Below are 21,917 nucleotides of genomic sequence, written 5' to 3' on the forward strand. Positions count from 1 at the left end.
AGGAGTCCCTGAGACATAAAAGACTTTATTTATATAACTGGTAAAGGCATTGTGAGTTATGTCATTGTGTAAATTTTTCTATGATTATCATTCATCTTTGATACCTTGGACATGGCTTTTTGTTTGGAGGGTCAGCGGCTACTTATTATTGTTGTCCTTTTGTAAATTTTAGTTAACTGCCTGTCTCCATGGATCGGCTGCTCTGCTCTACCCAATGTATTGGCAGCATATATACATCCCAGTGCTTCCTCCACACCTGCTGGACTACTGCTGGTAAGCTGGCTTTTGCCAGACTGTTTTAAATCCAGGTTTCATGATTAGAAAACAGATCCGCTTATTTGTAGATTAGGTAAACCTCCTGTATATGTGAAAAAAAATCACAGGAACTTGACTTTTGTGTTAGTAATACATACTAAAGAGTACTTTTATGGAGGCCAGAGTAGTTCTTTCCACAGAAAATTTGCCCTTGGCAAACAAAGCTCTTTAAATTTTGTGAATTTATTCTGCAGTCATTTAGATAATTCAGTGCATAAATAGAAACAAACTTTTTGTTTGTGGCTGGGAAAATTGGACAGAAGTATGGAATTAATTAGAAAACCCAGTGTTCCAGGTGTCAGAACTTGTCTGGAAAGTCTGCCAGTTACCACATTGTCTCTGTCAGGGCACACTTTTGTTTCCTTTACCCCAGGATACACTTTCTTTTACCTCTGCTTTCCCCAGTAGCACACTGAATACCTTGTACTGACAAAAGGGTTGCTTTTAATATAAGAATTATATTAAAATATAATATTGGTTTAAGTCAAAATTTCAGCCTAAAGCTGCTATAAAAAGAAAAAGAAAAAACAGTGTTGGGAGTAATAATAAAGGGTTTGCTTGCCTTAGAAACAACTCCCAGTGATTTCACCAGTCTGAATTCATTCAGGCCTCTAGAAATTATGAGAACAATGACCAATGACCCCCTTGTTCTCCTCCCTAGAAGAGTCTACATACTTAGAGTAGGATAGCAGGGAGCAGACTACTAAAAAGCAGCTTTGGGACCTTCTTTAGGGCTGGGGTATGTTATCTTTACTGCATAATCATTTTCTGGAGGCATACCTTAATTTGTAAGAAATTTGATGTGATTTTTTCCCCTTTAAATCATACACATACATGCACAGGAGGAAATCATTTCAGCTTTAATGTGTTTATTTAAATCCTAACTAATATTAGTAAAAATCAGTTCCTTTAAAAATAACATTTATTTAGCTTTTTATTTCTTGAAGGACAAATTAAAGTACTTAAGGATTAAAATTATATAAGTTCATACATTAAAGTTTTTAAGTTAAGTTTTTTGTGACTAATCTGCTTATAATAAGTGATGGTAATAACAGTATATGTACTTGGACACATATTTTGATTATACTGCTCTATTGGTTTCCACAGCATGGTAGTAGTATTGTTAATGCTGTGAAGTAGGTACCAGTGACCTACCACTGCTCTTCTGCCCTTGGAGAAATGTTTCGCAGATTATAGGAATGCAATTAATTATATTGTGAAGTATCATACTCACAAGTTTAAGTGTAAAGCTAAATCTATAAATAGTCTCCTATGCATGTATTTTAGAGTTTTCTTTTGACCAGCACACCTACAATATCTTAACCATCCTTGAAGGCAGAGATTGGAGTTCATTCATGTCAACATATGTAATAGTTCTTTGCACACGGTGTTCTGTAATTAAAATATACTGTATTGATGAACAGTTTAAAAATATAGGTCAATTGAGTGTTTCAAGAACTAACACTTCTAATTATGAAGTTTAGAATTATATTTTATCGGGTTATAATGCTCATGTCATCTTAATTTTTTCTATTAAAATAATCTGACCTCTTAGAGGTAACACACCTCTAAACTCATTTCTCTATAATGAATTACACATTTAATGTTATTTAGAAACTGTTCAATGACTCAGGGAAATTTTTATTAAATCTTTCCAAAGCTACCTTTCTGATACTTTCCATCCCTGACATCAAATCCTTTTTTTTTTTTGCTGCTTCCATTATAATGAAAGAAGCTTGTTCTATATTTCAACCCTGGAATTTTCTTTCTAATGTCTGAAGTAGCTGTTAGGACAGGTTCTAACAGCTTTTATAACAGAGCAATGATACCCAAGCAAGGAGTTTATCTGAAACTTTCTGAACTTTACAGACACAGTGATATGTTCATTTCTACTGTAGGAACTGAGAACTACGATATTTTTTCTAGAAATAGCCATTTGAGATTCTGGCTCTCTTCCATTATTAGAAAATTTGGTGGACTAAACAATTTTCTAAGAAAAATGGTTTTTCTTCCCTTTGAATCCTTCAAGTTAAAATCATATTAATCTACCTGCACAAGGGGAAAATATTTCATATTATCCCTTCAATCTCTTTGAATAAATGATTTTAATATTCCAGTTCAAAATAACACCATGAAGGTTTGATAGGAGTAGATGTATTATTGTTAACTCTTTAGAGTGATAAGAGCTTTCCAAATCCTGAAGTGATTCTAGCTCCTCAAAGTATTTCTGTTTTTGTATCTGATAGCTCTGGCATAGAACAGGTTGTGGAGAACCATAATGCCATCTTGTGACCATGGGTGAATATCGCATCTTGGTTTATTGATAAAGCCTAACTACTTTGTTGGTCTGTTCATTCATCCATACATTTGTTCATCAAACATCTAGTGAGCAACTATTTGCCAAGATGTGTGTATGTAATGTGATGAATAAGATTAAGGTTTTGCCCTTTGGAGCTTCACAGATAGGAAGACACACATATATACTGACATAAACTTATATGTGCACACACATACACACATAAAGCTCAGATATTGTAAGTCCTATTGTGGAGACATACAAAAGAACCATGCATGGAAATTGAAGAAACAGCCCACCTTCTTGGAAGGTTAGGGATGATTCTCAGAAGAAAGTTATACAATCTGTATTTTTCCCTTAATCAGCTAAAATAAGAGTATTTTAATGTGGCAAGTTTATGACACTGATAAACTATCTGAGTTCATAAATGCTTAAGAGTTGTTGTGATCTACGAATAGTAAAAGTAAATTGTTGTTTGGTCAGGGAATGGTTAGTCAATCTTTTCATTTAGCTCATATATCTGATTCTGCTATGAAATGATCAATTTAGCTTCTAAGGGAACAGTTTTTTTTTTAATGGAAGATTACAATCTTAATACTACCCCCAATAGATAGTTGTTATAGTAACAGGTAGTCTGTTAAGAAAACCTAAAAAGAAAAGAAAGGCAATATTTTGAGTGAAGGTTAGTTTCTACCAAAAAGAAACAACATTCATAATAGAGCCTTCTATATTCTGTCTTTTCAAAATAACTTCACTGATGGAAAGATCTAGGACAGTTTTGCACATGGATGTTAACATCTGTGTTGCCAAGGATCTCTTCCTGACTTATTAACACCCTAATTTAATTAGGAAATTTCAGCTAGGGTTTGCAAAATTTCTTTCCATGAGACTTGGCTTATTTTGTATTAGGAGGTACACAATCCACTATGAAAAGGTGGGAAGGAAACACCTATTCAATTAATCCCATTTTCTGAAAAATATCATAATTACTTTAAAAAATCTGTGTTGTAGATTAATAATGCTTGTGCCTCAAATAGCTCTATTTTTGGATTTTATTTAAAATTAGTGAGGAAAAAACTTGTGAATACTTACTTAGCTATCTTATAAACAAATTTTGAGTTACTTTATTATTATTATAAAAAGTTTTGAGTTACTTTATTATTTTATTATTTATTACTCTGCATAGATGCTTTTTACTGAATTTTTAATTCTATCTTTACAATTTATATAAACTTATTGTTTGTATCTCAAAAGATAAGTAGCCTTCATAATCTTTAACAAGAATTTGTCTAAAATGTATTTCCTAGAATTTTAGTAGATTACTTAGCAGTTTGAACTCTCATTTAATAAAACTGTGGTCCATCCAGTATCCCTTCAACATGTATAAGAGGAACATACTATGTTTAAAAGCCTTGAATATTTTGGCAAGCACTCTTCTATTAAAATGTGTTTTGGAATTTAAGATACCATAGACTTTCTGTATTATACATCTTGTGGTTAGGATATCCTAACTGGGGGTGAATTGGAAGGTTTTGTGGTAACTAATAATTTTATACTATTTTGGATGTTTGGAGGGCTTAACATATTTAAAAATCTTGAGAGTTGCCTACCTTATTTAGTGACAGTGGCCCAAGCCTGATTTGGGGGGCCCAGAATATTGATCTATACTTTGTTATCTGTAGAGTCCAAGGGATGAAAACATGAACTAGGGAGTAACTGGCCTTCCCGTATTTAAGTAAAAGTGGAACAGTCCACATTTGTTCCTCCTTTTTCCTTTTGATGGAAGAAAATCTGTTGGGTCTTAAGGATATTGAGACCTATAAATAGCTCTCAACTTTCAGTCAAATGAAGTATCCAGAATATCAGATCAATTCCAGATGGTCTGTTGCATAAAAATTAAAAAAAGAATAGGAAGGAACAAAGCTACAAAAGGCAAAGACAACTGGGAATTAGAATGTAGTACAATAATAAGTAATGAACTAGAACGTACAGGCTACTGAGAAGCAAAGAACTTCATCCATTGTGTGTGTGTGTGTGTGTGTGTGTGTGTGTGTGAATTCTGGAAGTATAGGTTACTGTTTATCCATCCTTAAATGAACTTGGAACTTTCTGAGGTTACTTTGAAATACCTGAATCTGTCAAGGTGCCTGTTATTTTTATCTATTATTAGTTCTCAGTAGAAAAGTGAGCACAGAGTTTGGACAGCACTGTTTTAATAATGGCAGTGATGGTTAGAAAATTATGCAAATCCTTTGAGAAAGAGGATTATCTGTTTGCCTTAATAGAAAAGGTTTGCATTAATAAAGCACAAAGATTCCCATAAAAGAATTGCCAAAATGTTTTATTTTTATATAGCTATTTGTTCACATATCTTCTATCACTTTTGTAGACATCTGTACATTCTTATGTTTTCCTGTTAGATAATAATTTTGTTTGAAATGTCAAGTTGAATAATTTTCTTCTTGTATTTCCTAAGAAATATTTCTAAAATTACTAGTAGCATAGATTTTGTATATTAAAAGTTTTTTAATGGTTGCATTTCTGCTAGGGTACAAGATTCACAAGGAAACACATTTCAGTCGTGTTGTTTATTATTATTCCCAAGCCCCTACCTCAGAGCCTGGCACCTCCAATATCAGGCATTGAATTAATTAATACAAAATCCTTGTTGTATTTGAGTATTTTTAATTTATTAAAATTATTTTATTCATTACACTGAAAGTGGAATAAATCTGAATTTATAAAACTTAAATTAAAGGTGATATACATGAAGGAAGAGAAAGCGCACTATGGGAGGAACTTGTTTATTTTTTTGCAACTCTACTTCCAGAATACTGCCTGGCACACATTAAGTCTCAGTAAATATTTGATGACTCTGTGACTATGTAACTGACTGACTGACTGACTAAATATTTGGAGACATAGTAGGTATGAAATAATGAAGACATATTAAGAAAAATCACAGAAATAAGAATGATAAAATATGTGCAAAAATGTAATAAATTTGATGATTATTTAGGATCTATTTGCTGTGAGGTATATGGAAAAGATTCAACTCAGACTATGGCCTAGGCCCTGAGAGTCTTAAATAAAAAAATGCTTTTTAGGTATTATAACTCTTAATTTAATTACAAATGATTTTGTGATTTTTATATAAGCCAACCTTAATTTAAATGTTAATGACCTCTAGGATTAAATTTGAATTTTATATATTGAATAATTTTGAATGTAGAATGTGCTGTTCTGGAACTGAGAATTTAGTAAATTTAATTTTTTAAGCACTTGAATTACTTTATATTATTGTTTCAGTTTTAAGAAACTATATGAATCTATCTATCTATATATATTTTTAATTTAGTGCCCCAATGCCATACCTGATTGGAATACACTCCAGCCTCATAGAGGTGAGTATCTTTCAGAAACGAGATAGTGATAAAATTTACTCATTAAAAATAATACTTAAAACAGTTTTGTTTGAAAGAATATCAAATGAATAATACCAAGCAGTGACTAACTTTATATTTAGGAGCTAATTAAATGATCATTTAAAAAAGTTAGCATTGAAATAATTTCATTTAGATTAGTATATTAAATGAGCATTTTTAGTGGCATGAAACCCACGAAAATAGGTTATATTTTATAGAAGTCATATGGTAAGTTTTGAATACTAAAAACTTTAATCCTTAATGAACTACTTTTCTTGATGGTAACTTGATATCTTTTATATCTTTTTCTCGGAACTGTATTTTGAAAATTAAAATTTACGTACTTGTGGCTCATAAAATGAAATGTTTTTATTTTGAAAACTTAATTTTTTTTCAGTTTATTTCTATGTGGTTTTAATATGCTAATGACAAACTTTGAAATTAGAATATAGCTTCTTTTTATATTTTAATTTTTAGTCCTGTTGGGGGATGAAAATTTGGGAATTTTTTTAGCTGTCATTAGATCATTCCAAAATGATTTTTTTTTTTACTTAAATTATCATTGTAGTGAAACTACTTAAACTTAAAAGTTCTTGAATCTGAAGCAGTGATATTTCCAGAGTAGACTTTTTGGAAGATTAGCCTGTGAAAAAATAAACAAAGCTTTGTATGAAAGCAGAAAATTTGATTCAGTTGAGTGGAAACATTATGATGGGTGATTTCAGTTTTCTTTGAATACCTTTCTCTTTTGGCTGATTGTACAGATTAACAGTTTAACCTAATTTCTAATTAACAAAATAATGAGTTAAATGTGGTTTTCTTAGTTGCTGTTACTATATACATCAGTCCTTCCCTTTGATCAAAGAAGATTCTTTTGATGTATTTTAAAATTCTCAAGGATCATATGAGAGAGTCATGTTCCTGCAAAAGGCCTGGATTATAGAATTACACCTAAGCTCTAGTTTGGGGCATTTTTTTTTTTTTTTGCAAAATAGTAGGCAGTATTTTTTATTTGCTTCATCATTAATAGAAAGTAAATCTTAATGAATTTTTAATAGGCTTGAATTGTTTTTTATATTGAAATTCAGGTTGGATAACTTTATGATTTCTTATATTTTATTCATTTTTATAAAAGTTTTCCTATAAGCTCAGGCATTTTCAGTGAAAAAACAAAGTATATGAAATGTAGAATAGATGAGTTTAGGTATTCAGTCTGGCATTAGATCATGGAATATTTTGTAGCATTTTTTAAAATTTTTTTTAGATGTATGGACATTTGTTTTATTCATTTATTTGTATGTGGTGCTGAGAATCGAACTCAGTGTCTCACACATGCCAGACAAGTGCTCTACTATTGAGCCACAGCCTCAGCACCTCACTAGCATTTTATTGATCAGTTTTTTGTTTGTTTTTGTTTTTGAAGTGCTAGGGATTGAACCCAGGGCTTTACACATGGTAAGCAAGTTCTCTACCACTGAGCTGCATCCCAAGCCCTGACCAGTAGCTTGACTTGATAACGTATCTAAACATGGTTAGATTTTTTTTTTCCTAAGGAAATCATCAAATTTGACTTCTATATTATTGTGCATATTATTATGCATTTTCACATTAGTGACTTTCTGTATTTAATGAATGTAAGATGATAATTTTTCTGTATATTTATACAGATGCAAAATATTTAAAGTTGTTGACACTACCTATTGATGGGTTATTTTTTTGTAAAATATTCTATATCAATTTTTAAAATTGGCTTTCCAAAATTAATATAGAAATTATACATGTTTTAAGTGTTTCATTTATCATATATTTATTGGCCATATATAAAGAAAATATTTTTTAAGGAGCAAACTTAAGAATTTTTCACGTTTTGAAATTATCATCCAAAAACAAGTGCATTCTAACTTTAAATAAGCTTTTGTTATTAAACAAGAATATTTAGAGCCACAGTTAGGTTAGTTGAATGAAATCTCTATAATTTTTATTCACTGGGTTTATTCCAGTGTCTTGATAGTCAGCTATATTTGGTTTATCTGGTTTAATAGTGAATGAAAGAATATACTTGGGCCTTCAAGAATTCTTTTAAAACAGTTGGGTGTTATTTAGTAACTTTCTTCTTAATGTATTACACAATGATATTATGTATTGCAATTTTATTCTTACTATTTCATTATTGGACTTTTCAACTAAAATTTATTTTGTTCTTATTTATTTTATAATAAATAATTTATAATTAAAATGTGGATGTAACTACTTACATAGTTTATATGTTAGACTGAGATGAGTAAGTTTTTGCATTTTTTTTTAGCAATTACAATAAAATTTTTCAAGGAAGAGTCAAAATAGTCGTTTTCCTCTTTCTTGTTCAAGACAGTTTCCACATATATTATCAGTTTATAAAAACTTCCATAGTTATTCTAAATCATATTAATGATATTTGAATTTTTTCAATTATTTTTTATGTAATCATTGAGTAAAGAATGGCAAAAAGTCTCTTTTTAAAATAAAAAAAAGCTTCTAAAATAAAGGAAAAACATATTTTGTTCTTCCTGAAAACTAAACTTCAGGGATGATCTCAAAGCAGACTAAGGCATGTAAAAGTGATTAAGAGTAAATGAGTAAAAGCTATAAATATGAGAATTGTCTTATTTTGTTCATTTTACAAAGGACTATAAGTGACATGTTGTTCAGTTTCATAAGGTCATATGATTGCTGCCATGGTGTCATTTCTTTGCATTAATGTGTATAATGTACATTCGTAGTCACATTTGCAGAAGGGTTTAATAGAGGGCATAAAAAGACTTAACCTACTTTAACACCTTACTGTTTTCTTAATAAGCCTTTTAGTCTATGTCCAGTTATTATTTTCTTATTTTTGAAGAAAAAGGAATTCTTTTCTCATGTTTTCTCACTCTTATTTTTATATATCATAACTTTATAAGGTATAAAAATATGAGACAGATAAAAAGGTAACATTTGATTTTTACATACCTATTTAGAAAAAAAAATTGCTTAAGCTTGATTTGAAGAGAAAAAATAGTTAACATACTGATGCTATTCCAGATTTTCTTTCAAAAATACTGGTTTGCCTCCTTCCTTCCCTCCTTCTTTCCTTCCTTCCTTCGTTTCTTTCTTTCATTCTTAAAATTATTTCAATATTAGGGCCTCTCAGTTTCTTAATTAAAACTGAATACATTTTTCTATTCATTTTTTTTCTCTTTTTGAAATAGGGTCTTTCTCAGACCCTATTGCCCAGACTGGCCTGGAACTCATGATCCTCCTGCCTTAGCTTTGAGAGTAGCCTGTATTGCCACACCCTGCTTCATGTTGTTATTCTTATTGATTAATTCTTTTAAAAAAAATTCCGTGGGCACTATTATCTGACTTTATAAAACTAAAAGTAATTTTGAAAAAAGTGAACATTTCATATTAATTATTCAGACTTTAGTGTGTTATCACAAAACATTTTGGGGCACATTGGCACTATCCTGTGCTTTTTTTTTTTTTTTTTTGATACTGGGTATTGAACTCAGGGGCACTCAAACACTGAGCCATATCCCCAGCCCTATTTTGTATTTTATCTAGAGACAGGGTCTCACTGAGTTACTTAGTGCCTCACCAGTGCTGGGGCTGGCTTTGAACTTGTGATCCTCCTGCCTCAGCCTTCTGAGCTGCTGGGATTATATAGGCTTGCGCCACTGTGCCCATCTATCCTGTGCTATTTTTAAAAGCTCATTTTACTTCTTAAAATATGTGTCTAGCTCCCAGATTATTTACATATTTTCTGGTATAAAGCTAACTTAAAAATGAAGATGTATATTATGTATATTATATAACATAGTTTGTCCAAATACCATTACTACAAGTACACCAATATAATATATATTTGCTTACAATATTAAATGGATTATTATATTTATACTATAGTTAATTTATAAGTAAACACATATTTCTGTATTTAAACCTCTTAGTGTGTATAGGAAGAAAAAGAAATGAGTGTATTTATAAATGTTTTTTGAAATAATATCATTAGTGTCACCAGAAATGGTTCTCTGTGTCTTAGAAGTGACTATCTTTAAGGTCTTATTTTATAATACAATGTGTTTTTACAAGGTGGATGTTTAAAATAGTGTATCTCCCAAGAATTCATATCATACGTAGATATTATACCTCTCTTAAAACATGAATTCCCTACTTTAGGCTGTTAGTTCACTAGCAGATTTAACATTCTACCAAATGTGCAGAGATTTGAAATTCTTAAATAGATCAGAGAGATTTCAGTCATAATCAGTTTAAAAAAATAATTGACTTAGCCAATTTAAAATTTGAGATATTTAAATAATAAATTTCAAAAGTGGCTTTCTTCTGCAATGATAGTTTTTAAAATATTATTTATTGATCTATTACTAGTTGACCTATAAAATTATGGAATTATAAATTCATGGATTTATTTCCTTAATGAACACATTACTTATCACTTATCACCATTTGCTATAATTTAAATCAAACAAATAGAAATCAATGCCTTTTTAAAAGTATATATGATAATTTAAATAGGACAAAAGAACCATAACTATTTTCTTTATTAGGTCAAAAATTTTGATAAAATTGTAATTTAGTATAATTTGTGAACATATTGAGGTATGTTGACTATTTTAAAGCTTTTAAATAAATAAGACAAATAAAATGGTCATTCTGATAGGCTATTAAATTTCATTGTTTACCATGAAATTGATGTAAGGAATATTGCTAACTATAAGTTCCAGCTTACTCTCCTCTCTGTTACTTTCTCTTAGACCACTTTCAGTCCTCATCATCAAGGTATATCTACTGGTATGGAAATGTAGAGAAAATATTTATTCATTTTAAAATGCAGATCAATACTGTGGTCATAGTTATTATTTTATGTTGTCACTACAGTATGATTTATGCTAAAGTTAGGTGAGGAGCAGGGTACAAATTACTGTATTATTGGGTTGATATTCATTTGATGAATTTTAAAGACTACAGGTTTTTATGATACAAGTGTGCCAATTTTATAATAGGTTTTTGTTGCATTATCTCTTTGGTAGTTAAATTAATTCAGTATTGTATGAGCAAATACTGCATTTTAAGCATTTCTACCAAATGTTTTGAATGGATTATGATCAAATTTCCTTCCTAAGAATATGAAGTTGTTTATATCCTTTTGTAATGTAGGATTTTTTTGTTGAAATTTTCAAGCCTATTGCATTAAGATAATGTTTTGGTGTTTAAAAAAAACACCAAAAACCATATAGTTTGCATAGAAAATATTTTGTCTTTTTCATATATGTGTTTTTTAAACAGAGAGTGAAAAACAAATCATTGGAAGATGTGGTTATGTTAAATGTTGACACAAATACTCTAGAATCACCATTTAATGACTTGAACAACCTGCCAAGTGATGTGGTAAGTCTGAAGGATATTTTGTGGGGGATGTATATGTTTTCTCCTGGACCCTTGAGTTAAGAGTTATTTTCTCACTTTTTATCTTAAATAAAAGGGTTGGTGTGTGCAAGTGGTGTGAGAGGAATTGATGTAGTTCTATTTTTAGCATTTTTACCTTTTGGCAGTTGAGGAGATGTAGAATGGGACATCATATTCCTTATTGTAAAAGTACCATCATAATTAAAAAGCTAGATGCATTCATTAGGCAGAGTTTCTTTAAACGTAAGTCTCTTCATCTCATCTTAATCATTATATTACAAAGTAGGCATTTCTGTCTGCCTAGTGGCATGTCTTGCAAAAGAATGAGAGAGTTTTTGAAGGCAAGAAGAAGAAGGGGGCCAATTATCGGCTTTTGCTTCCCTGCCACCTGCCAGCGCTTTTCCTTTTAATTAATGATCTGATGGCACTGGTCAATATAATAAGAAATGCTTGTACAGTTGGGGTCAGAAAATTCTGGCTTTGATCTCCCTCAACTTTCTGAAACATTTATTTGTTTTCTCTAAATTATTTCAGTTTTATTTTAATCTTTTCTATCCTGCTGAGGACTGCAAGAATGAAAACCTACACTGTTTGTCATTTGCTTTGGCAGAGCAAAGACTGCTTACTTAGAATTCTATTTGTAAATTAAACTGCAAACGCAGTTTGTCATAAAAGACATCTGATCCTTTTGAAATGACGAAAACTGTCTTTTGTCTGTAAAGGCTGATAAATTAAGTGCCAGTTCTTTTCTGGTCTTTGATCTTGCAGAGGGTTTGTGTGCATGTGCGTTTGTGTCTGCAGCTTATAATGGGACATATTCTGTATTTCATGTTAAATAGTCTCAAAAAGTACATTTTTCTGGCCTTCGTATTCCTTAGTATAGGGCAAAAATGCAAACGAGTACTATTTCTGTATATATTTTATTTAATGGGCTAGTTAAAAACATCCTGTGATTTAGTGTTAAGTTAAACTAACTCCCCTTTTTCAAAAAGCAAAGCATCTTTTCAAGGACATTAAAATTTGGGAATTAAAAATCATAATACGTTTTTGTGTAAATTACAATTGCTTTGAAATCCATTATTAAGGATTTAAAAATTCTAAATTCCAAATATACAGCCACATGAGCCTTGATTGTTCTTATAGTTAGTGATAGGAAACATATTATTTCAAAGTCCAAATCAGATTATTTATGACTATAAATAACCTAAAATGCTTGCTGACCTTGAGGCACATTACTCTGAACTCTTTTATCTTAACTCTAGTAAAAATTCATGCTGTTTGAACACATCCACACTCAGGCCAGTGAACAATTATCTTTTCAGCTCATTATAACTAGATTGTCTCATTATAAACTTTTGCAGAAACTACTAGAAATGATTAGTTATTCATTTAGAATCCCATCAAAGTATTCTTCAATGGATGGAGAAATAATTATAAAAAATAGAATTCCAACTTTTAAGAATGTTTTCCTGTGTGCATATATCTCGTACTGTTAATGCTCAATTGAGGAAGGATTGTTTATTAAAGAAAGAGAAATAAAGAGAGAAAGAAATTCAGCTTTTCTGTATATGATATTAAAAATTTTATTGTCAGCTTTAGTGAGATGATTCTTTGAGAAGAACTCTGCTTTTTTAAAATTGAGAAATACTAGAATTAGTTGATAATTAAGACACTTATTTAAATAGATGGGGATGATAAGTAGTATTCACAAAATGTACAAATATGAGTTTTAAATATAAAAGATGATAGGTCATCGTGTAGTCTACTCATAAACAACATTATAACTAAGCAAAACTGAAATATTTAAAATAGGTAAAAAGGAACACTGCCAGGTGTGGTGGATTGATTATATAGAAGCTTGAAACTGAAGGCCACAGAGTTACAGATAATTTGAAGGCTACATAAATGAAAATGCTTCTGAGATAGAGCAAGGATCATTTGTTGAAAATATGAATATTTTAAAAGTTATAGTAATTTTCTAAAAATATTTAAGGTGATTGTTTAACCTGTCTCTTATAGCTCCATAGGAAAATGATGAAGTATCACAACATATTTTTTAAATGGCAAATGTTTTAAATGAGATGTGTTAAAATCACAAATGATTTTACTGAATTTTTGTGTGTAATTTAAATTAATAGTGCATTTTTGAAGCCTAAAGAATATTAGTATTTGTAATTGTTTGATTGTTTAATAAGTTGACTGAGATTTAGGTGGAAGGTGTTTTAAAATCATCCACCAAAGCATTTAAATTATACTTACAGGCTAGATGACTTTCTATGCATGTGCACTCTATTATTGTGTCAGATTGACCAGTGGTCTTGGCTGTTCAAAGGTCAGTGGTCACAGTTGTCCTGAATTACTAGGTCTTTTTTCCTGTGGACCCTCTGCTGTGTTGCATGCTGTAATCTTCTTAATGGCTTCATTCCAATATTCACACATAATATTTTAGATTTATTGACTGTTAGAAATACTACCATGCCAGTAGCAGTTCCGCTACTCTTAAGGTATTTAAAATTGGAAAAATAAATCAGGGCAAAGCTTCCAGGAATCCTTTGTTTTCTTGAGGGAGGGGAAAAAACTCTCTTCCTGTCTTCTGACAAGAACACTTGTTTTTTTATTTCATCATTTCACTATAGATTTTTATCATTAACACACACACACACAAATATTTTATGGGGAGTGATTTTAGTGATACTGATTATTACACGGAATACCTTTTAAAGGCATTAGATAAATTAAAATGTGGTTTATGTGTTTTCTGTCTGTGAACACATGACTAAATTTTTGGTGGTAGTATCATGTAGAAATCTTTGAACATATATAGTCTGAATGTTTTTAAATAAAAAAGTAAATTTTAACTATCAATCATAGTTAGGCTTATTGTTGTATGTTTTTATAAGTGGGAAAAAGCTAGTTGAATTAAATATAGCATTTAAATCTCAAATGAATCCATTTTAATTTAAGAAAATAGACTATTGAAACCTCCCATTCCAAACATTTATACAAATTTAGTTTTAATTACCTAACAGTTTAAAATGGTATATTTCTAAGGTATTACTCTTAATTTTAAAAGTATTTTGGAGATTGCTGCTATTTCAAAAATAACAAATATCGTGGCCCACTCTTTGGAAAATTAAGCTAATGATTAGAATTATAATAAGATTCAGGAAATCCAGACTCAAAAAAATTAAGGTAAACAATTGTAAACTAACTCCCATAGACAGAAGTAGGTTAGAATTGACATTTGAAAAAGTTTTGTGCATTAGGATATTCATTACAACAGGCAATTAATTTGCCTGTATTTCTTAACTGTCTGTAAATAATTTTGTCTCATTCGGTTTTAAAAAATAATGTATTCTGAGGTAGATCAAAATGCTTATCCCTGGGCTGGGATTGTGTCTCAGTGGCAGATTGCTTGCCTCACACATAAGAGGCACTGAGTTCCATACTCAGTACCACATAAAAATAAATAAAATAAAGATATTGTGTCCATCTACAACTAATTTTTTTAAAATGCTTATCCTTATTTTAGATAAGAAAATCAAGTCACACAAAGCATGGTGTATCTCATTTAGTGCAGATAGGTTGATCATCAGTCATACGCGCCAAGTACTAGACCATGATCCCCTCAGATAAATGTGATACACAATGTAATAATTAATCATTTGAAATTTAATATCAAAGTTTATTTACCATGGTCATATTGTTAAAGAAATATCAAAATAATCTATTTGATTTAAGGTTTTCAGGATTGTTCTAAAAATGTTATTCTCATATTGTATATTATACTATTGGAAAATTTGTTTCTGTTTTCTACCGTAAGAGTGTAGAGAAAATATAGTGCATTTAGGAGTTATTGTACAATTCACTGTAGACCCCAGTATGTGATAAAATAGCTATGATTAGTAAAAAGAAATTTTGATAACTGAAATATTAGAAAGATCCTATTATATAAAATGATCTTATCTAAAATACCGTGCATGTTATAGTAAAGCCTTTAAGTATTATCTGAAGAAATGTGTTAATGATTTAATGTGATAGGAAAAGAAAAGACATAAATTACTCTAAATCACCCAGAATCACTGAAAGCCTAAAAAACTTGAGAAAACACCTAAAACTTTGACTTTAGATAACATGTTTGGATATCTACACTTATTAGGGAATAAGTTGGAAAAAGAATTAGCTATTTCAGAGAATTTTTAAGTCACCTTTCCTAAAACCATTGTATACTGACCTCTTAGGCCATGCAAATTGTCAATAGATATGTTTAATTCATTGAATATTTCCTCTAATCTAACATGAAGGTTTAACATGTTAAATGTCATAATATACATTATAAAGAAAAAAAAAAGGCCCCAGAGAATATTATATTAGTTCCAGGTTTGCCTCAGCTCTGCTATAATCCTTATTGTGTCTAATTGTAAGTGAAGCCCCTAACAAATTTCTGGGATGGCCATGTGAGGAAGTATACAGTTTTATTCAGCTTATTACAGAATTTGGAGAACATTTTATTTGGTTTAGAGTAGATTTCAGGGAAAATACTGCTTTCAGCGTGTCTCTGAAATGTGTTCATGAGCATGCTTTGAGTTCTTAGCTTTACAATTCAGGCATCTAGTTACGTGTTTCCCCCCACCACACAGCCTTGGCGCAGTACTTTGTACATAGTAGGTATTCAGTAAATGAATTATATTAAGCAATTATGTTGAAAGGAAACATAATTGCTCTTCTTAAAAGTTTGCTTTTAAAGTCCCTGTTTACAGTCATCTTCTGGAAAATTTTGTAAGGATATTTTCATTTGACTTTCATAATAAATAAAAGAAGAAACCTATAAGCATATTTGAAATATACTTTTTGTCTAAGAGTATAGCATTCTATTTCCTGTATTTGGAAAAGGAGGCCATCTTGTGAGGATATGATTGTATTTCTGTACACTAATTGAGTGTCTCTAGAAAGTCACTATTCTTTTATAAGTGATTATTTTCAGAGATGTGATATTTAAAAATAGACTTTTTGTTTGTATGTTTGTAGGTAAAATAGTATATATATAACTATTTTCCAACTGTTCTCCTGGTGTATATTTTAAGAACATAAGCCTTAAGTGCAAAAACAAAAATAAAAAGTCGCTGAAGCCTTAAATATGCTTCCAAACATTTCAAAGATCTTTGTTATTTTCTCTTAAATGAATGAGGAAAGCTGTCCCTCCTACCAGACTTTAGTAATCCCCCCTTTTATGTCTCTGTACTTTTGCCATTTATAAAGTTGATTTATTGTTTGTTACTTTTAGTGATTTTTAAATGCGCATGAAGTCTTTGGCTTCCTCATGACTTTGTATTTCATATTAAATTACCCCGTCTTCTTCTGTTGCCCACACCCTCTCCCTCCCTTATTACCTTAATAGCATGTCTCTCTCTGTTCTAAAGCTATTTTTTGAAAATGTAAACTTTGATTTTTGACTATTAAAAGAATTTCCAATTTATTCTAGTCCTTTAAATTGTTGACTTTTCCGTATTCAAGAAACTCTTTTGTATGTGATATTGAGAGCACTGTCACCATAGTTATTCCCCAGTCTTTCTTATATCATAACTTGGTTAACTTTTAAATGAATTATGATCCTGGTGTCCATCACAGATATTCTGCTGGAGTAAAGAGGAATAAATGTAAAAGTATGCCTGAAACAGATTGTTGATATGCTAATTTAGTTACTTTTTCAGTCTTCACTGATTCAACAAGTATTTGTCTAGCATCTGCTATCTGCCCATATTTTGCTAAGAGCTGGGGATATAATGGTGAACAAGAAAATATATACCCCAGTTTTATGCTGTTTACATTGTGTTAACAAACACTTATCTAGTATTACAAGTTGGGTCAAATGCTGTAAAAGAAAGGAAAAAATGCAGTAGAAGAGAAAAACAAGGAGATTCTAATTTAGATTAAGGGTGAGATTGGTAGACTGGATCTGTTCTAGGCTCATTGATACAGAGAAAATCATTTGCAATTGTTGTGTAGCAAGTAATTGTCTTTTGTGGTAATGTACAGGCTCTTGAGAGCTCAGTATACCACAGCAGTAAAGACTGTAAGCCTGAAGTTTGTTTTTTTGTTAAAGCATGACAACCCCCTGATGCTGTACAAGTTGCATTGAGGGTGGGATTTCAGCAGCACCTGTTTGAGAAACTATGTAAGCAGAGGCTTGGTCTATATTCTTATTTCATATCTGTCACATATACTTTTGTACTCTTTGTATCTTCTTTAGATGACATATTTATTAGGGTACAGACTAAGCTGCTGTAATAGAGACCTCTAAACACCCTTTTCTAGATAAAAATAGAAGTTTTTTTCTCTGTTGTGTAATAATTAAGAGGAAAGTTGTTCAGAGCTGTGGGGTGTCTGCTATCCTTCACACATGGCATTCATCTCCAGGGTTAAGGTAGCTGTTCCACTACTCTTTGCCCTCAAATAAAAGGGGAAATCCAGGGAAGGGCACTCATATACCTTTTAGGGCATAGCCTGAAAGTGTCACATTCCTCAGTTCACATCCCTTTTGTTAGAATCCAGCCATATGGCCACCAGGTCACAAGGGATGTTGAGAAATAGCTGGGTTTTAACTATGTAATATTTAAAGCTTAAGACTTATATTACCAAAGAAAAGAAGAGTAAATGTTTGTGGACTGACAGCCCCATTTCTGCTACCAGCAAACTAAAGTGAAAATAATTTAGCTGAACTGACATATTATTCTTACTAGTCCACACACAGTGTTTGTGGTACAGCTAAGCTCAGTGTGTCAGGATTATCTTTCTTCAGAAGTAGCCTGAATGGTGGGTATGAGTCAGACAGACAAGCAAAGGAGGAAGAGGAAAAGCATATACAAAAGTTGGGCCATGGTGAAGAGGTTGGCAAATTCAAGAAATGGAAAGAAGCCCTCTAGGTTGTGTGATGAGTAAAAGAGTTATGCAAAAGGAGATGGTAGAGATAGGCAGGAGTGATCAGAAGGGACTATGGTTCTTTAATAGACCTTTGGACTTTATTGAAAATTCAGTGACAGTTTTTAACAGAGGAATAGTGTCATCTATTTGAAGTTAAAAAATATCATTTTGGGTTCTGGGTCTGGAAGGTCACTGTGAGTTTAAGAAATAAAACAAGATAGATCTGTGAACACCATTTGCAGTGGTCAGGGTGAAAAATGATAATAGTTACTTGAACCTGGTAATACAAGGATTTAGAGAAAAGTGGACAGATTTGAAAAGTATATCAGAGGTAGAATTGACAAGCCTTGGTGAAGTATTGCATATGGGGATGAGAAAGGGTAAAATGCTGAGGAGGACCTAAAAAGTTCCTTTGAGAACAACAGAATAAATGAAATTGACACTGTTATGACCTTGAGTTTGAAGTGGAGTGTTAGTTAGCTCTCCAGCACTGTAACAAAATACCTGAGATAAACAACTTATAAGAGGAAATGTTTATTTTAGCTCATGATTTCAGAAGTTTCAGTCTTGATAGGAGCAAGTGGCAGAGGAAATGGCTTCCCTCATGGTAGCTTTATGATGAAGAGTCAGGAAAAGGCCAGAGCCTGAGTATCTTTCAAGTGCATGCCCCAAGTGACTTAACTTCAAAAATAATAAAACAAGACAATTGATACTTTTTCATTATTAATAGGATTATGTGATAATAGCCATATGACTAAGATTTCAAATGTTTTTCTAAATTCTGAGTTATATTCAAGTATATAGAATTCATGGGAACATACACAATTTTTTCCCCAACTAAATGTATAAGTTTGGAAATTAAATCATAAAATGTCATTTCTCAGACCACATATTGAAAAAGTGCAGAAGAAACACCATCGTTTTATAGATAAAAACTGCTAAAAGCTAATTAGTACTGCAAAGGGCAATGGTAATGGGTGATAATTTACTCCAGTGACCTAAAGGAAGAGAAAACAGTAAAGTTGACATAATCATTTTATGTGAGATTGATATCCTTTTATGTAAAATTGATTTTTAAAAACAATTTCAGTTTTACAGACTATTTTTGAGCATTCATTGTCTCATATAAAAGCAGTTAATTCAGCTGCTTTTCTGGTCTCTGAAAAACAGGAACAACCTCAGATCTACAGGTACTAACAGTTGAAATCTTCTAGTTTATGTTGATGTAGTTGGTAGAAGTTGAAATAATATATAAATAGCACAGGAAAAAGGGAACCATATTTATTGCTATTTTCAATCTCACATATTTGTAGGAAATTAGATGGTATGCTCATGAAGAATAAGCACTGTCCAATAGAAATCCAATAGAAATATAATGTGAGCCACATATGTAATTTAAAATTTTTAATCTCAATAAAATTCCAAAGAATTTGATGAAATTAATTTTAGTGATATATTTTATTTATCCCATACTTACAATACTGTTTCAAAATATAATCAATATAAAAATTATTCATGAAATAGTTTCTATTTTACACTTAGAGTAAATCTCAGTTTGGATGAATGACATTTCATTTGGACAGTGCAGTTCTAGAACACATATTTTCTTTTCATTTTCTATACATTCATACAAAGCTCAGGTAACTAGAAGTAAAGGTTTAAAGTTTATGATTTTGTCAGGAAGGAATTGTGAGATTGATACTCCTGGATAGCTCAAGCAACAGTCATGTAGTCAAGGGCATAATGGAGTAAAACCAGAGGAGTGGGTACACTTGACTCCATTGCCTGTGAGCAAAAGTATTATGCATATTCAAAGAATAATGTGTGCTTGATTTATAGAGAGCTAAATTGTCAATTTCCTATTTTATTAAAAAGTACACTTTTTTTGCACACATATAAAGCATGACTTATTTGTTTTTAATTTTTAAAAGCAAAAATTAAAAATTCCCCAACCCATTTAGGTTAAATAATATTTCTAAAAATTGAGAACATTTTCTTTTCCTTCCATCGTAATATATTTTGGGGATAGTAATTAAATATGTGCCCTGATATTCATTTCTATTGTTTTATATTTTAAAACCATTTGAAACTTAGAAAAAAATAATATTATTCAAACTAGAATAAAGAGCATTAAGACAGAAGATTTATTTTTGTATCCTTCAGCTGTATTATTGTTTGGATATGTGGATTACCTAAAAATGTTCATTTATTGAGGTTAGATTTTAATATTAAAAATTCCCTCTTAAATGAATCCTGGTATATGCACTTTGTGGGCTAAATGAATTAGGCTCTAAACTTTTATCTGAATCAATGGAGCTTCGATATAAATTGAAAAGATCACAGCTATGGGGAGAAGACCTATACTGCAAAGGCCTTTCTGCATAGATTATGAACATCATAACTCAATAATTTTTTCAAAACTATGGTTATAATTGGACCCAATGGGGGGTTTGTTTCTTTGATCAGATCACAGCAACTGTGACTTCACACTGGAAAATGTCACCACTGTGCAGGTTTATCACCTGTAGAGCTGCTCTTTCCTCTGATGCTGTGCTCATTTCTCATTAGCATTATTCAAAGTTTAGTTGTTAATTAGGTTGACACTTCAATTACAATCATCATCTACAAGACTAGTCAGGACTACTTGCATAAGGAAATAAAAATATTCCTTTTTGCATATATGTGTAAAGGATAAATGACATTATTTTATTATCTGGTAGTTTCATACAGTAAGAACATGCTCTGTTAAGGGAGGAATCCAATTGGAATTTGTCTCAGTTTTTATTAAGAAAACAGAATTGTTACATAGTTTTACGTTTCTGTTTTAAGCATTGATGGGGGTTGTGTATGAGGATCAATATTTTTAAATATAAAGACTATAGTTTTCCATTGTATGTGAAAGAAATTATTGAAGTGAATTTGATGCATAGGAGAATGTTACATATCTCCTCTCAAAAAAATGAGTTTACATCAGGAGTAGAACTCACTTAAACATTAATCTGATAATATTGTTCTCTAAAGTGCGTAGCACTTGAAATTAAAGGATGGAATATGTCTGAAAAATGATAACACATTTAGGTGACTTTTAAAATCATACAAATTCCTAGATGAATCTTTCTTAATTTAAAAACATTAGTACTTTTTTGATTACTGGTTTATGATATAGTGACATTGAACTTAAGGCCAGCATGTGGTAGTCTGAAAACTAGAAAGAAAGTGTATATCATATATTTTCCTCTTATTAGCTACATAGTGAGGGCAGGTTAATTCATGTCTTTGCATCTCTTATCTCTTCATTCATAAATGGGATATGAATTCTTTTCTTAGAAGACTATTGTGAATATTAAATGAGACAATGTGTAACATTTGCAGAACATAATTCTCCACTCATGGTAAGGTCTCAATAAGTTTATCTCTTCTTCCCTCTTTTTTTTTCTAATAATGACAAAACATATCAACAAATGACTGGAAAATTACATATGCAAATGAAGCTTTCAAAAGTAAAATAAAATTCT

General features: G+C 30.9%; 1 protein-coding gene across 5 annotated transcripts in view; it reads left to right on the forward strand.

The window, feature by feature from the left end:
- Nucleotides 1-21,917, forward strand: part of Dennd1b (DENN domain containing 1B) — a 274,353-nt gene that overhangs the window by 151,982 nt on the left and 100,454 nt on the right. For all 5 annotated transcript variants that reach the window (XM_058586056.1, XM_058586068.1, XM_058586061.1 and 2 more), the window contains 3 exons: nucleotides 173-273; nucleotides 5,970-6,015; nucleotides 11,362-11,463. In XM_058586056.1, the coding sequence (XP_058442039.1) occupies nucleotides 173-273; nucleotides 5,970-6,015; nucleotides 11,362-11,463 (249 nt within the window). The remainder of the gene's footprint in view (nucleotides 1-172; nucleotides 274-5,969; nucleotides 6,016-11,361; nucleotides 11,464-21,917) is intronic.

The sequence above is a fragment of the Marmota monax genome, unplaced genomic scaffold (assembly GCF_021218885.2).
Source record: "Marmota monax isolate L192 unplaced genomic scaffold, Marmota_monax_Labrador192_F-V1.1 WCK01_AAM20220418_F8-fsc00099, whole genome shotgun sequence".
NCBI lineage: Eukaryota > Metazoa > Chordata > Mammalia > Rodentia > Sciuridae > Marmota > Marmota monax.